The sequence below is a fragment of the Talpa occidentalis genome, unplaced genomic scaffold (assembly GCF_014898055.3).
Source record: "Talpa occidentalis isolate TD23 unplaced genomic scaffold, MPIMG_talOcc4v2.1 talOcc4.3, whole genome shotgun sequence".
Classification (NCBI taxonomy): domain Eukaryota; kingdom Metazoa; phylum Chordata; class Mammalia; order Eulipotyphla; family Talpidae; genus Talpa; species Talpa occidentalis.
Window position 1 is genome coordinate 63447710 of NW_023603184.1, and position 13861 is coordinate 63461570.

Genomic DNA, 13861 nt, shown 5'->3' on the forward strand with positions numbered 1-13861 from the left:
GTGAGGTGGCTCAGTCAAAGGAGCCTTGGAATCTGCAGATCCTTGCAGCAGATCCCCACTCACGCAGGACGGAGCAGCAGAGATGTTGGGGATGGAGGGAAGGTTTTTTTCTGGAAGCAAAAATGATGGGGTGACAAGAGCCCGGAGCCTCTGAGTCATAAAAAACTGAGAACAGTGACATCAGCTATGGGCTTCCAGGCCCCAGGTGGGAACGAAAAGGGGTAATATTAGGAATAATGAGACCACACAAAAGACAGCCCTTCCCCCAGGTGGGTCTCAAAGCAGGGAGTAGAAAGAAGCCCCAAAGTATAACTTTGAACCCGTCCTTATCAGTAGAATGACCCTATTATTTATAGTCCAACTGAGACACTTGAGAGCGTTAAAGGGGCACCTGGATTATGCTAGAACAACATATAACTAAAGTCACTGTACTTGCATGGGGCATTTGGTCTGGAGGGGGTTCCCACTGGGTGGGTAGGAAAGCACCTTGGGGTGCTTATGGACACACCAGGACAGCCTGCAGCCAAGGAAGTGGGGAGGTACAAGACCAGAGGGAGCTGGTCTTGTGTGGCTACACGGTCTTGATGGATGCACGGTCCCGGGTCCGTGTACTCACAGCAGCGGTGACAGTCTGTTCATGAAGATGCAGATCAAGAACTCCAAAGATAAAAAGACAGAGTCGGGAGAGGTGGCCAAGGTGATGGTCGACTGGGGCAGCGGGCAGAGGGCTGGACTTACCCGTGCACGCCATGGACAGAGTGAGGCTCGTAATGGTACCTTCCCTCCTGGTGTCGCATGTCAAGCGGCAAGGGAGCATGGAACGGTGGCAGAAGGTGCTGCGGCACTGTGGAGGGGGAGAGAGAAACAGGACTTCAAAAACTTTACCCCTCCCTGGCAAAGCCATTTTCAAAGGGCTTTAAAGCTCAATGAATTTCAGAGCAAGGCAGTCGGGATGGGGGCTCCTCCACACCAGGGCTATCACACACCCACGAAGCAGGATGAATAAATAATCAAAGTCAGACCGAGAACCCTACATCTTTCACATAAAAGATCCCCGACCATGCTCTTGACAAAGACAAGCAACTAGGTACTCTTTGAACTCCAGGAGATTACAGGCTGGGCCGGCAAATCAGGGCTGACAGAGCCGGCAGGCTTCTGCCCATGCTGGCCTCCACGGCCTGTGGCTCCAGCAGCCCCAGGTTACGACGGCATCCGGACGCGGCCGTTACACCGGCTGGAAATATTTACCTAGAACCACCTCTGAAGCCAGGCCCTGTTCCCGGCTGCGGTCAGCCTCAGGAAGGCCAGATCCCACTGAGCTGCCTGCCCTGGCCTGTCAGGGGCACACAGCGGACACCTACGTGGGTCTGTTAACTCTCCAGCTCTTAATATTAATTAGTCGCCGGCAGGGCCTCCGAGACACAAACACCAACACGTGAGCTTCGTTTCCAGAGGTGAGTCAGCCTCCTGTCTGTGCTTGGCCTGTCCTCAACAAATCATCATAATTGTAGGATGCTCTTTGCTTATTAAAAAAAAAAAATGCCTGAGTACCCTGGAGGCAAACGTAATTACAGGCTTCAGGAAAACAAGGCTCTTTAAAAAGCAGTTAGACTGAGAAAAGGGCTCAGAAGTGGAGACTTCTCCATCAACTCTCTCAGGCTGCAGGCATGGGCCAGTGGGATTCAGAGTTGAGTCTGAATTGCTGAGGTTTTTAGAGAAATACAATGAGTTTGCTTGGCATACAATTGATCAGCTGACTTCCATGTTTATAGTAATAAATGCAGACAGATAATGCTGCTGTTTCTGTGCAGGCAGATTCTGGTACCGCCTTATGAATTCCTTTTCTTAAAAATTGTGATAAAATGTATATTTTAATCATTTTTAAGTGCACAGTTTAGTGATATTAAAAGCACTCACATTGCTGTGGTAGCACCATTCATTTCTAGGATTCTTCATTCCCCCTGACTAAATTTTCTATTTCCCTGCCCCATTTGCTGGCCACCACCATTCTACTTACTGTTTCCATGTATTTGACTATTCTAGATGCCTCATGTGAGTGGACTCATACAGTAGTTGTCCTCTGATGACTGTCTTATTTTACTCAGCTATCATAACATTGGTCAGCATTTCCTTTTTAAGGCTGCATAATATTCCACTGGCTTCATTAGTCAGTGGACAGATGCATGGGTGAATGCAATTCATTCTGACAAGAGTAAACTTTTCTCCTGGAATTTTAACCTTAATTTTTTTACATATTCAATTTTATTTACCTAATTCCACAATCTTGGTTCCATCCACAGGTGCTGGGTACAAAGAAAGTGAATCTATTCACTGTGATTAAATCAATTCATTAAATCCAAACTCCACAGATCTTGAACTTAAAGGGGCCACAGTACAGGCATATTGTCCAGTCCCTCTGACCCACCCTTCACTACTGAAGCTGATTATTACTAAAACCACTACTCTCTCCTTTTTCCCATTAGGCCCTTGACCAGGCAGCCTCTAAGAGTCAAAGTCCCTGAGGCCAAAATTGTTGTCCCCAGTTGCAGGACTCTCTAAGCAGGCTTCCTTATCTCTGAGTCTGTTGGAGCTGAAAACGGGTCACAGTAACTAGCATTATGGTTGATGTGAAGGTTAAACATTTCTGCAGGGGAGGTACTGAGCCCATAGGCACACAGGGTGACCACTAAGGATGACAGATATCACTAATATTTGGAGTCCCACAGTCCATAACCAAACTATGAATATTTCATTTACTAGCTGTGGGACTTGGGAGAAGTTGCTCACTACAAACCTTCAGGGGGTGAGGGCCATATGAGGCCAGCTGACAGACTAGGCACAGACTGCATTGCCTGACCCCCTAGTGGAGTCAGCAGGAAGCAGTATTGGGCAGGAAAGGGCCTTTTTGTTTTTTTTTAATAATGTGACCATGCAGACCAGCCTTCCCTGGTGGCACAAAGCTTAAAGTCTCAGCACTATCAAGCTATTGCCAGCCACTGCGTCACAAGTTCAATCCCCGGCCAGGGAGGTGACCCGTGGTGCAGCAGACCTCTCCTGTCTCGCCCACTGCTCCCCTCAGCAGTGTATTTCAGTGGATTTGCCTATTCTGCTCCCCACTCTGTCTCGGCCTACACCTGGTTCTTGTATGCATAAATAAAAATAATCTTAAAAAAAACAAACAAGATAAAAATGGCTTGCTTCTGTGTATTTTTGAACATCTCCATGTATATTCAAAAGCCCCCAATGCCTCCAGGGTGAGTGCTATTAAGTCCATTTCACAGATAAGGAAATGGAGGCCAAGGTTTATTTCAGCACCAAAGTCACAGGCTAAAATGGCACAGCCAGGAGGAGAATCCAAGGCCATGCTCAGCCCAGATGAATACACAGAGGCAGGTCCCTGGGAGCAAGCGTGATCCGTGGGGTCCTGCTGTCTCTACCTTATTTACAAATTATATTTAACAAAGACCGAGTGGCAGGCCTGACTTTAAGTATTTTGCAAATATCAATTCCAGGGTCTTCACAGCAACCCAAGGAGGCTGTATTCACCCCAGAATTCCCGATCTTCCCACTGGCTATCCCCCAGCAGCCTGATATGCTCCTTTTCTCTTTGAATTTGTACCTGCAAAGATTAAAGGGGATCCCCCAAAACCATCTAATCCAGATCGTCCCCTCCACCTCACTGGCTGTGAGCAGAGATGTTAGGTTGGCCAGCAGCTTGAGGGTGGCAAAGTCGGGCGGTGGTGCTCATCTGTGATGAGGTCTGCTGCCATGTGGGGCTTGAATACGGCCCCTCACACTGTTTGGGAAAGCACGAGGCTGAGTGGTGTGTATTTATTTCTAGGAGTGCAATGACCAGGCCTTTTGTGACAGGTGCTTTCTTGCTCTCCTCCCATCCAAGCCTCATGTGGTTGCCCAAGCACAGCCCAGCTTCCAGTGTAGAGCAGGCCCTACTGGGCCTGAGTATTCATGCTCCAACACAGCTGCACCCAGCTCTGGCTCCAGGGTGGGCAGATGTGCCTAGGCTCAGCTAACAGGTAAAGGAGCAAGGAGTCTAAGCCAGGGACCCCTGCTATCCAGACCTCTCTCTCTGCCCACTCTCAGAGAGGCCACCAAATTCATTCATATCAGTGGGCTACCTTTGGGCAAACAGCCACTGGATGGGTATGATGAGTATTCATTTATTCATCCATTCATTCATTTACTCACTCATTCATTTCCTTGTGCTTGCTGTGCAGCAGGCACTGTTCTAGGCCCTGGGAGCAGTGAGGCACCAAGGCAGCCTGCACGACTGCGTTCACAGAGCTTTCCCCTATGAGGATACAAGTGCTGAACAAACTAGGAAAAACATGTATAACATAATGTCAGAGGGTGATGCAGCTAAGAAGAAAAGGGGAAGGGATCAGAGGGGGCTTGGAGAAATTGGATGAGGAAGTCAGGGCTTTCTGGAGGAGAGGGAGCTTCAGGTAAGGGGCGCAACAAACAGAAAGACCTGGGAGGGGAAGAGCTGTGTGATCTCAGCGGGAAGGCTAACCTGGCTGGGGCAGAGGGGTGCAGGGGGAGCCAGGAGAATCAGTTCTAGAAGACAGGCGGGCCGGGGGAAGACCTTGAGTTTGTGTCATGATGTGGGAAGCCCTGGGGGCTCTTTTGCAGGGAGTCCTGTGCTCTTATGCAGCTTCTCAGAGGGCCACATAAGGGGTCAGGTGGTAAGGCCAGAGGTGGAGCATGTGCCCGGAATCCCAGACTGGCCCTGCCTAGAAGGGGCGATGGGAGTTTGGTAAAAGGATGTCCCTTTTCCGGGCTCACATTATCCATCTGCACAAAGGGGATTAGATGGGCTGGAATGTTCTTCCTACCGTAATCTCACAGTCTGTGATGGTTACTGCTCCTTGGGAGAATTCGTGCTCGTCCCGGCCAGGGACATGCTAGGCTTCAGAGGGGACCCCCAGCAGGTGATGGAAAGACTCAGGGTGCAGGCACTGTTTCGCCTCCATGACTCTCTCTGTACATCTCACTCACCCAGTGGCCCTTCTAGATTCACTCAGCTCACAAGCCCAGTCACCTGGGCCCACGCGTAGGGTGATAGGGTGACCCCCTCCAACTGGACCGACTTTCACCCACGTAAACTGAGGGATGAAGATTGGCCCCAGCTCATCTGAGGTCTCAGGACCCTTCCAGATGAGCAAGAACTGTCCTCACGTGCCCCAGTGGAAACCCAGAGACTCAGGAAATCACTCCATCCGGAGCCCATCAGCAGTGCCCAAGCAACATGAAGAGAAAGAGCCATCAAGTGACATACTGAACAAGATTCTTCCACACATTGTTTTCATTGTGGTTTCTCTTTTTTTAAGTTAAAAAAAAAATCCAAACTAGATCATGTCCTTCCGGCAGAGGGGAAAACACATACACCATATGCCATTTCAAAGAAATGGCTCTCTTTTTAAGTTTCTGGGGAAGAAACTCTAAGATGGGAATTTTCTATGAATAGCCCTCCACCCTCCCCAAAACGCACATTTGTTTTTGATCCTTCACAGAAAGACTGACAGTCTGGGAAGCTGAGGATGATGGAGCGATGGCTGTTTTTTGAAACCCCAGCGTTTCTCTGCTTTAAGTTTGAAATAGCAAACGCTCCTTGGCTGGTGGTCCCAGGGGTGAGGGGCTGTTTAGTGCCCATGGAATAAGGATCGTGCTGTGTGAGAGAGGAGGGCACAGGAAGGGAGGCAAGGAGGGCCCATCCTGCAAGCCGGGCTCCAGTTAATTAAGCCCCCATCACAAGGACTCTGGTGCATCCCACGGGAGAGGATGCATGGGGTCGGCAGAGGGCTTAGACAAAGACTCGAGAAAAGAGAGTTGTCCCAATGTGAGCGAGCGACTGTGTCAGTGGTAGGAGGAATTCTCCTCGGATGAAGTCATGTGTTGCTACAACACAGAGGCGCTGCCCTGAGGGCTGAGTCCGAGAGGCCCTGTGAGGCCATCCCATTGCTGGAGTGGCTAGCAAGGTGAAGACGGCCATCTCCTAGGAGAGGCCGGGTGTGTTGGGGGATATACTCTGGGCTGCCAGTCTCTAGAGAAGAGCTCAATCTGCAAGAGGGACTGAGCATGGAGCACGCAGAATGGTGTGCTCTGTGCCTGGGACCAGAAGAAATGGGCTTCCTGGAGAGGAGTCTCAATGCCCAGACACTGAGCACGCAAGGTGCAGGCTGCGGTCTCTGAGAGGAGGTCTGGTGGTCAAATACAGGTCTGTCTGTGTAAAGAAGAGGCGCAACATATCTCAGTGCATCCTGTGGGCCCTGGGAGGGAGGCCAGAGGCAAGACACGGATCTCTATCCTGCTCGGGCAGCTGGTCACACCTCTTGGCCACCATACAGGAGGCCAGTGCTGTATCACCAATATTCTAGTGGGTTCCAGCTGGCCTCTGATAAGCTGAAATGGAGACATTCCAGTTTGGTGGGGCTGGAGGCTTGGAAAGGAGTTCTTGGCCCCTAATTTCTCTCTTACTGCAGGGGACTCTGCTTGCAATTACTTGTTAGTGACTAATTGACTACGTTCCTTTACCTTATATTTTCCCTAAGTCTTAAATATCAATAATATGCAGTGCAATTATTTCATTATTTTTCTTTTTTTTTTTAAGATTTATTTATTCATGCATACAAGAGCTGGGGTATAGGCCAGAGGTGTGGGGGGTGAGAGGATTCACCAGAGACAGAGCGGGGAACAGAACAGGCAGAGAGACTGAAGCACACTGCTGAAGGAAGCAGCAGGCGAGTCAGGAGAGGTCTGCTGCGCCATGTGGGTTGCTCCCTGGCTGGCCGGGGATCGAACTCATGCTACAGTGGCTGTGGCCAGCCTCACAGCGCTGCGCTCAACCCGTTGCACCACTAGGGAGGCTCTCATTATTTTTCTTATAAACAAACAGACTTTGGTAAAGTCAGCATGACACAAATTCACACTAAAGTGTAGATGACTTACCAGGTGGCTTTTGCCCTAATGGAAGGACACAGGCAGCAGAGGCACTTGCAACTTTGGAGAAGGGAGGGGCAGGTATGGAGGAGAGGGGCAGGCTTGCAGTCAAACCCAGTGAACTTTACAGTAACAGTGAACTCTGGCTTGCTTCTGAGTTACACATCAGTCAAATGACAGTCTTAAGGGTGATGACCCGTTCCTGAGGTCCGCGGAGCTTGCATCAGAAGTAGGAAGCATGAGACCCCTAAATCCAGACAGTCCTGGGTGTGAACCCTGGTTTTGTTGTTTACTAATGCACCAAGCTTCAGTGTCTGCTTCTATAAAATAGGAAGGACAACAAGGTTGTGCATATTTGCACTGCTGGCAGAGAGCAGGAACTTGGAAAGTGGCCCTTCCCTTTCCTCATCACTATGAATCCTAGAGGAGATGGGTATGAGGACGCTGCTGCTAGGGGGAGATGGGATCTTTTCCTTGATCCTTGGTTTAAGGCACCCTGAGATGCACCACACAGAAAGTCAGGTGTGGCATCCACTGCAGGACACGTACGCCATGTGAACTCAGTGGTACCCAACTAGTCTTGTTAGCGTGGGAGCGGTCATGGGCTTTGACCAGAGACTGCTACTACCACCCCCATCTCCATGTGCCCAGTCACAAAGAGGCTCAACTCAGCTACTATGAACTCTAGTGTTTCCTACCGTTCACTATTGTCTGCCTGAGATGAAAAGGGGACTCTTGCATGGCCTGGTATTTCAAGATTGCTGGAAATTTTGAGTTATTTTTCATTTTTTTAAAATGTATCTGTATCCTGTCTTCTCCTCATCTGCCTTTAGCCACATCACCCTGCACTGCAGCTCTTGGGAAAGTCCGTGGCAAAAGAAGACCAAGGCAGAGAGAATGTGATTGGCCCCAGAGAGAATGTGACACCTCCCACGTGCTGGAAGGCGGTCCTGGATGGTGTCCTTTTTATGATTCAATTTCCTCAAAACAAACCCAGTTCTCCCTTCAGGAAATAGGGGGTGGAAGACATAGTTGACAAGCTGGACAGAGTGGTTAGTTGGGCCAGCTGAACTGTGATGACATCTTCAGGCCGACGCATGTAGCTCTCCCATGCAGCGTCTGCATAGGCACTGGCAGAGGGAGCAGGAAGTGGGGCCTGTACCCATACAGCTGCCATGTCTGCAACCCAGATTGGGCCTGAGTCAGGCAAACAATAGCAAGTTCACCTCTGAGGAGAACATGCTGGCTACATGGTCGCCAAAGACTCTCCCAAGCCAACAGAGAGATTGCTATTATGGATTCCACTCCCAAATGCCTAACTTAGTCAATGAAACTGCTTAACCCTACAGGGAATTGGAATGTGAACACACTTTGCAAAATGAAAAATGTTCATCATGTAGGGAAGAGAGGACTACAGCACCTTTATTTGATGAACCTGATAATCAGCTGGCCCTTCAGCTGCTGCTGACATTTGCTGTCTGCCAGCTAAGGCCTGTGTTTTAGGTGTTAAGGCTAAACTTGCACATAATCTCATAGGACAGGGCTCTGCTATCTCCCACCACTGTGGAGATCGCAGGCCTACTGTCCTCAGGGAACCCGGAGCTAAAGGCTTCCCACACGATAACAGAAATGAAGGCACCAGCTCCAAAGAAGGGTCTGACCTAGGAATATGATGTGGTTCCGTCACATCGTCCCTCCTGCAAGACCCTGACCTGCAGAGGCTCCAGCTCCACCTTCTCTGGAATCCACAGCAAAGCTGCCCACCACCTGGGCAGAGCTCTGAGTCCCACCCCACCACAGTCCAGAGGATGGAAGCTACACTGGCTCCCCTGTGGCTCCCCTACAGCCAGTGTGGGAGGAAACTGCTCATGTGCCTTGGAGACCCCAGAGAAAGGGAGCATAGTTCCTGCCCACAGGGAGTACCCTGGATGCCTCTGTGGAGGCTCTCTGCAAAGCTGGGGGGCCTATGTGATTCCGTGGGGGGCTTCTGGAGTCAGGAAAGGGAGGCTTTTATGGGCCCAGAGCAATCAGGAAGACTCCCTGAAAGAGAAGGCTTTGGAGTTGGGCTCTAAAGCAACCAGGGCTGGGAGAGTCAAAGGGAAGGAGGAGGATAAACTTTCTTCAGGTTCATCGGTAGTACGGACAGAGTCCAGAAGACTCGATTGTGCCCTGGCCCACAGCTGAGCAGAATGTGGCTCCAGGTCCAAATCTTGCCCCTCTTATATATAGAGGACTCAGAACACCTCTTCCTGCGGTCCTCCTGGGGACTGAATGACCAGACGCACATTACAAGAGGCACATGATGGACGGAGCACCTACCAGGTGCTAACAGTGATTCTCAGACTCCCAAATCACGTGCAGGGGTTGCTGAAATGTTTCAGAAGCCTGCGGTGGGCCTGAACATGTGCAGTGATAAGTGATCCTGACAACACTTGCCAGGGGCCACGGGAGGAAAACCACGGGCCTCTCATGCATTTTACATTCCCAGAGCCCGCTAGAGCATCAGCGTTTCCACTGCACTGGACGTAATAGGAGGTAAGAGCTTGTAGTTGTGCCTGCTATGTGTGCGCCCCTGGAGTGTGTGCAGCTAGAGGAACTCCATCTGGTTGATGAGAGACAGTCCTGGGCGTGAAGTTGGAACCCCACTCACCGCCACTCTGCCCCGTTCACCAGGGCTTCTGTGTAGCGGCTGCAAGGTCAGAACACCCCCAGAAAGGCAGGCTGTGAAGGCATAGGGTCTGGGCTTTGTGGGCTTTGCCATGCAACAAGAACAAAGGTGCACCCAGAGCTGGCAGAGGCTATGGAGGTGGCACAGGTGTTCCTCCGCCAGCTTGTGGTGGCCTTGGTCCACTTTGAAATTTGCCCAGTTCAGAGGCCAACCCTTTAGACACATGTCTTCTCCCAGAGGGAACCAAGTCACCAGCCCAGTAGCAGAGCAAGGAGGCTGGAAATATGCAAGAGTCCAGGAAAGCCTCATTCTAGCACCAGGCAAGGCTTCTAGGCCTGATGCACATGGCACCATTATTCCCACAACAAACCATGGGACAGGCTGCTTCCAGACGTCCCTCCTGTGCCCAGGTAACACCCCATAGGAAGCACTTAATAAGAATAATAATATCCTGAATGGCACTCCACAGCACGCAATTAAAAAGCATTTCTGACTCACTTGAGGGGGGAGAAAAAGGGGAAATTAAAACGAGACAGGAAATTCCAACACCACAAGCTGGCTGGTGTCCGGCGGGCTGAGGCCGGGCCGCTTAAAGACAAGCCTGCTCCCACACAGAGCTTGGCAGGACCAAGGTCTCAGCTGGGCCCCCCGGTACACACCGCCCATCCTAGCCTCGGGCTGGCCTTTCTAAGAAGGTGTTTTGTGACAAAATATGACAAAATAACTGCTGGAGAGAGAGCGAGCGAGCACAGTGCTGCACTCTGTCCCCTCTGCTCTAGACTGGATGTTTTCATCTCCCCAAAGTCATATATTGAAATGCGAATGCTGGAAGTTATGGTGTTTGGGGGAGGGGTCTTTGGGAGGTGATTGGCACATGAGGTGGAGTCCTCATGAATGGGATTCATGCTCTCGCTGAGGGACCCAGTAGTTCCCTTGTCCCTTTGGCTATGTGAGGACACAGAGAAGCCAGCAATCCATGAAGCAGGAAGCAGGTCTTCCTCAGACACGAGATCTGCTGGCACCCTGATTCGGACTTCTCGGCCTCTGGAGCTGCGAGAAAAAATGGTCTGCTGTTTATGTCACACTGTCTGCGGCATTGTTCCCAATCTGACTAGGACACCCTCAGGCAGTCATTCTAAAATAAGAGGAATAGGAACCTCCCTGGTGGCGCAGGCAGTTGAGCGCAGCGCTGTGAAGCTGTCCGCAGCCTCTGCAGCGCCGGTTCAATCCCGGCTGGCTGGCGAGAATCCCACATGGCGCAGCAGACCTCTCCTGACTCACCCACTGGTCCCCTCAGCAGTGTATTTCAGTCAGTCTGCCTGTTCTATTCCCTGCTCTGTCTCTGGTGAATCCTCTCACCCTCCCATATCTCTGGCCTGTACCCCAGCTCTTGTATAAAAAAATAAATCTTAAAAAAAAATGTAAAAAAAATAAAATAAGAGGAACAGGCCCCATGAGGTAGACAGCCTTGGGTCAGAGGTGTGGGGGCTGTGGTGGGCAGTACTGAGGCTGCAGCTGACACTGTGGCCGAGTCTGGTCCCACCACCCACTCGCTTAAGCTTCCCGTGCCTCAGTTTACTCATCTGTAAAACATCAAAACGGGAGACTCTGGAGCAGAGATTAGCTAACATGCATGCAGAGTTTGTGTGGGGCCAGGCATGCAGCAGGGCCCCCAGGAGTACAGAAATCTTCTTGGACTCCTGCCTTTAACAAGGCCTGAGGGATTGGGGAAGCTCCTGAGGGACCCTCGGGAGGTCCCTGCCATCATAGGGAGTGGCATGGGTTGTCCGCCTGTCAGGATAAATGAGCGCAGCCCCACATTAGAGAATCTTAGGACAAAATAAACCTTAGAGAGCGGACCTGATTAAGTTTGAAAATGGCTTGGCTAAGAGTCTGTTCCAAAGAAAGGAACATGTGAAATCCCCAAATCAACAGATTTGAGGTCCAGGAAACAATGGCTCCTATGGTCTCCTTTGTGAGCCCCTAAGGGACCTTGAAGAAAGCATAAATATAGCCCAAAGGACTAGAGGAAAGAGAGAGGCACCAGCTGGAGCCAAAGGTGGAGCTGGGCAGGGTGGGCTGGTATAAATCTGAGCATTCCAGTGTGGACACAACACTGCACAGTTTTACCTGCACAGGCACCACTCTGAGTCCTACTGGCTCCTGACAGACTCATCTAACTTGCGCCAGCAACCCCGGCTGCTTCGATGCTGTCTGTCCCTGAAACACCCACTTAAGGAGGTTCATCTGCCTTTTCATGGGGCTGTCTGTGTTGTTCCTCTGCCTGGTCTGCAGGGTCCCTAGGTGTACTTTGCCGGCATCTGGCCGCTTTCCCACAGAGCTCTAGCAAAAGCGCCCCCTAGTCTGGTGCTTGGGTTCTGCCTCACCCCCGTCAGGGTACCACGGGGGCCTGTGGCCGCTCTGTGGTGGTGTTCAGGGGCCATGACATTCGGGCCCCAGTGGTGATGGCTTCTTGGGATGAGCCCCTTATTCCAGAGACCCAGATAGGCTCTGAGATTCAAAACCTGGAGCATAATGTGCCGGAGAACAAGCAGCCTTCAAGCACCTCCTCAGGACACTCACTTTCCTGCCATCAAGAGCTAATTACAACATGCTTTTCATTCCTTCACTGAAGTCAGTCTTTTAAGGACCACTTCTCAGGAGCCCCTTGTGAGCAGGGTCCCAATGATTACATGTTACTCAAAGGGATTCTTTTCTTTAAAACATCCTCTACCTAGTCCCCTCTAGCTGCCATCCATCAAACACAGCCCAGGTCCTGTTCAATGTGGACCACACATGTTATTTTAAACTTTCTAGAAGCCCCATTAAAAAAACTAAAAGAGGGGACAGATTCTAGCACTGTGCTCTCTCTCTCTCTCTCCAGCAGCTATTTTGTCATATTTTGTTACATAACACCTTCTTAGAAAGGCCTGCCCAAGGCTAGGATGGGCCAGGTAATAATTTTAATAATAATACAAGTTCAGGGCCTCCCCGGTGGCACAGCGGTTGAGCACTGGGCTGTGAAGCTGCCCGCAGCCTCTGCAGCACAGGTTCTATCCCCGGCCACCAGGCGAGGGTCCCACATGGCTCGCAGACCTCTCTTGCCACCTGCTGCTCCCCTCAGCAGTGTACTTCGTCAGTCTGCCTGTTCTGTTCCCCACTCTGGCTCTGGTGAATCCTCTCACCCTCCCGCGCTTCTGACTGTACCCAGTACTTGTATAAATAAATAAATAAATCTTTAAAAAATACTTAAAAAAGTAACAATAATACAAGTTCATTAGATATCAAAAATATTGTTTTAATATGCAGCTAATATAGATTTTTATTTGTGCTAAGTTTTTAAAATCCATCGTAGAGTTTGCATTCACAGTGCCCCAGTTAGGACCAGCGACATTTCAGTGTTCGGCAGCCACATGGAGCTGGCGGCTGCCTTATTGTAGAGATAGACCTAACAGTTATCGTTTTTAAGACTTGCTGAGGGAAGTCTAATCGAGGGAAATAAAAGCCCCATTAGTATAGAAAGTGTGGTAATGACTGTTCTCCCCATCCTGAGTCCTTCCTCACTTCTGACTATTAGCTCCCTGCAGACTTCTCTTTGGTCCCTTAAATGAACATTTATTATTTCTTCCCTCCCTCCCTCCCTCCCTCAGTCACTCACTTCCTCCATTTAACTCACAATGATTCCCCAGGTCACTGGGTTACATGAGCTTCTGTGGGTGAAGCACGTGCCCTGTTCAGGGCAGCAAGTCAGGCTTGCATCCCCCAGCCCCCTCACTCCCTCTTTCTACACCCCGACCCCCCAGGGAGTCAGCAGTCTGTCAGCTGCGTCTCCCTCGATTGTGCCACCCATCACGCTCTCCTCAGGCTTGTTCCCAAACAAGGCAGTGGGCATGTGGATGTCTCAGACCTTATGACAAATAAGAGAGTCCCCAGAAAGCAAGGGGGTGGCATAAGGCAGGGCTGCAGAGAAACTCGGGCCAAGCCATGCAGCACTCCCCGAAGGCTCGTTCCCTCGGCAGCACTGGCGCCACGCAATTCTGGACCCAACTGGCTCAACAATGGTCCAGCAAACGCAATTCTCTTTGACCCTACCACTCCAGCCCATTGCTGCTGGTGGAAAAGAGTGCTTCACTTCACCGGGGGGGGGGTTTGTGTACGTGTGTGTGTGTGTGTGTGTGTTGGGGGGACACTGGAGGTTCACCCAGCAGGGCTAGAGACCAGTCCACAGAATCCCGG

General features: G+C 50.7%; 1 protein-coding gene across 4 annotated transcripts in view; it reads right to left on the bottom strand.

Moving 5' to 3' along the window:
* The window catches only part of GLI2 (GLI family zinc finger 2), a 236602-nt gene that overhangs the window by 58724 nt on the left and 164017 nt on the right, over positions 1–13861 (bottom strand). For all 4 annotated transcript variants that reach the window (XM_054699625.1, XM_054699626.1, XM_054699627.1 and 1 more), the window contains one exon: positions 739–844. In XM_054699625.1, the coding sequence (XP_054555600.1) occupies positions 739–844 (106 nt within the window). The remainder of the gene's footprint in view (positions 1–738; positions 845–13861) is intronic.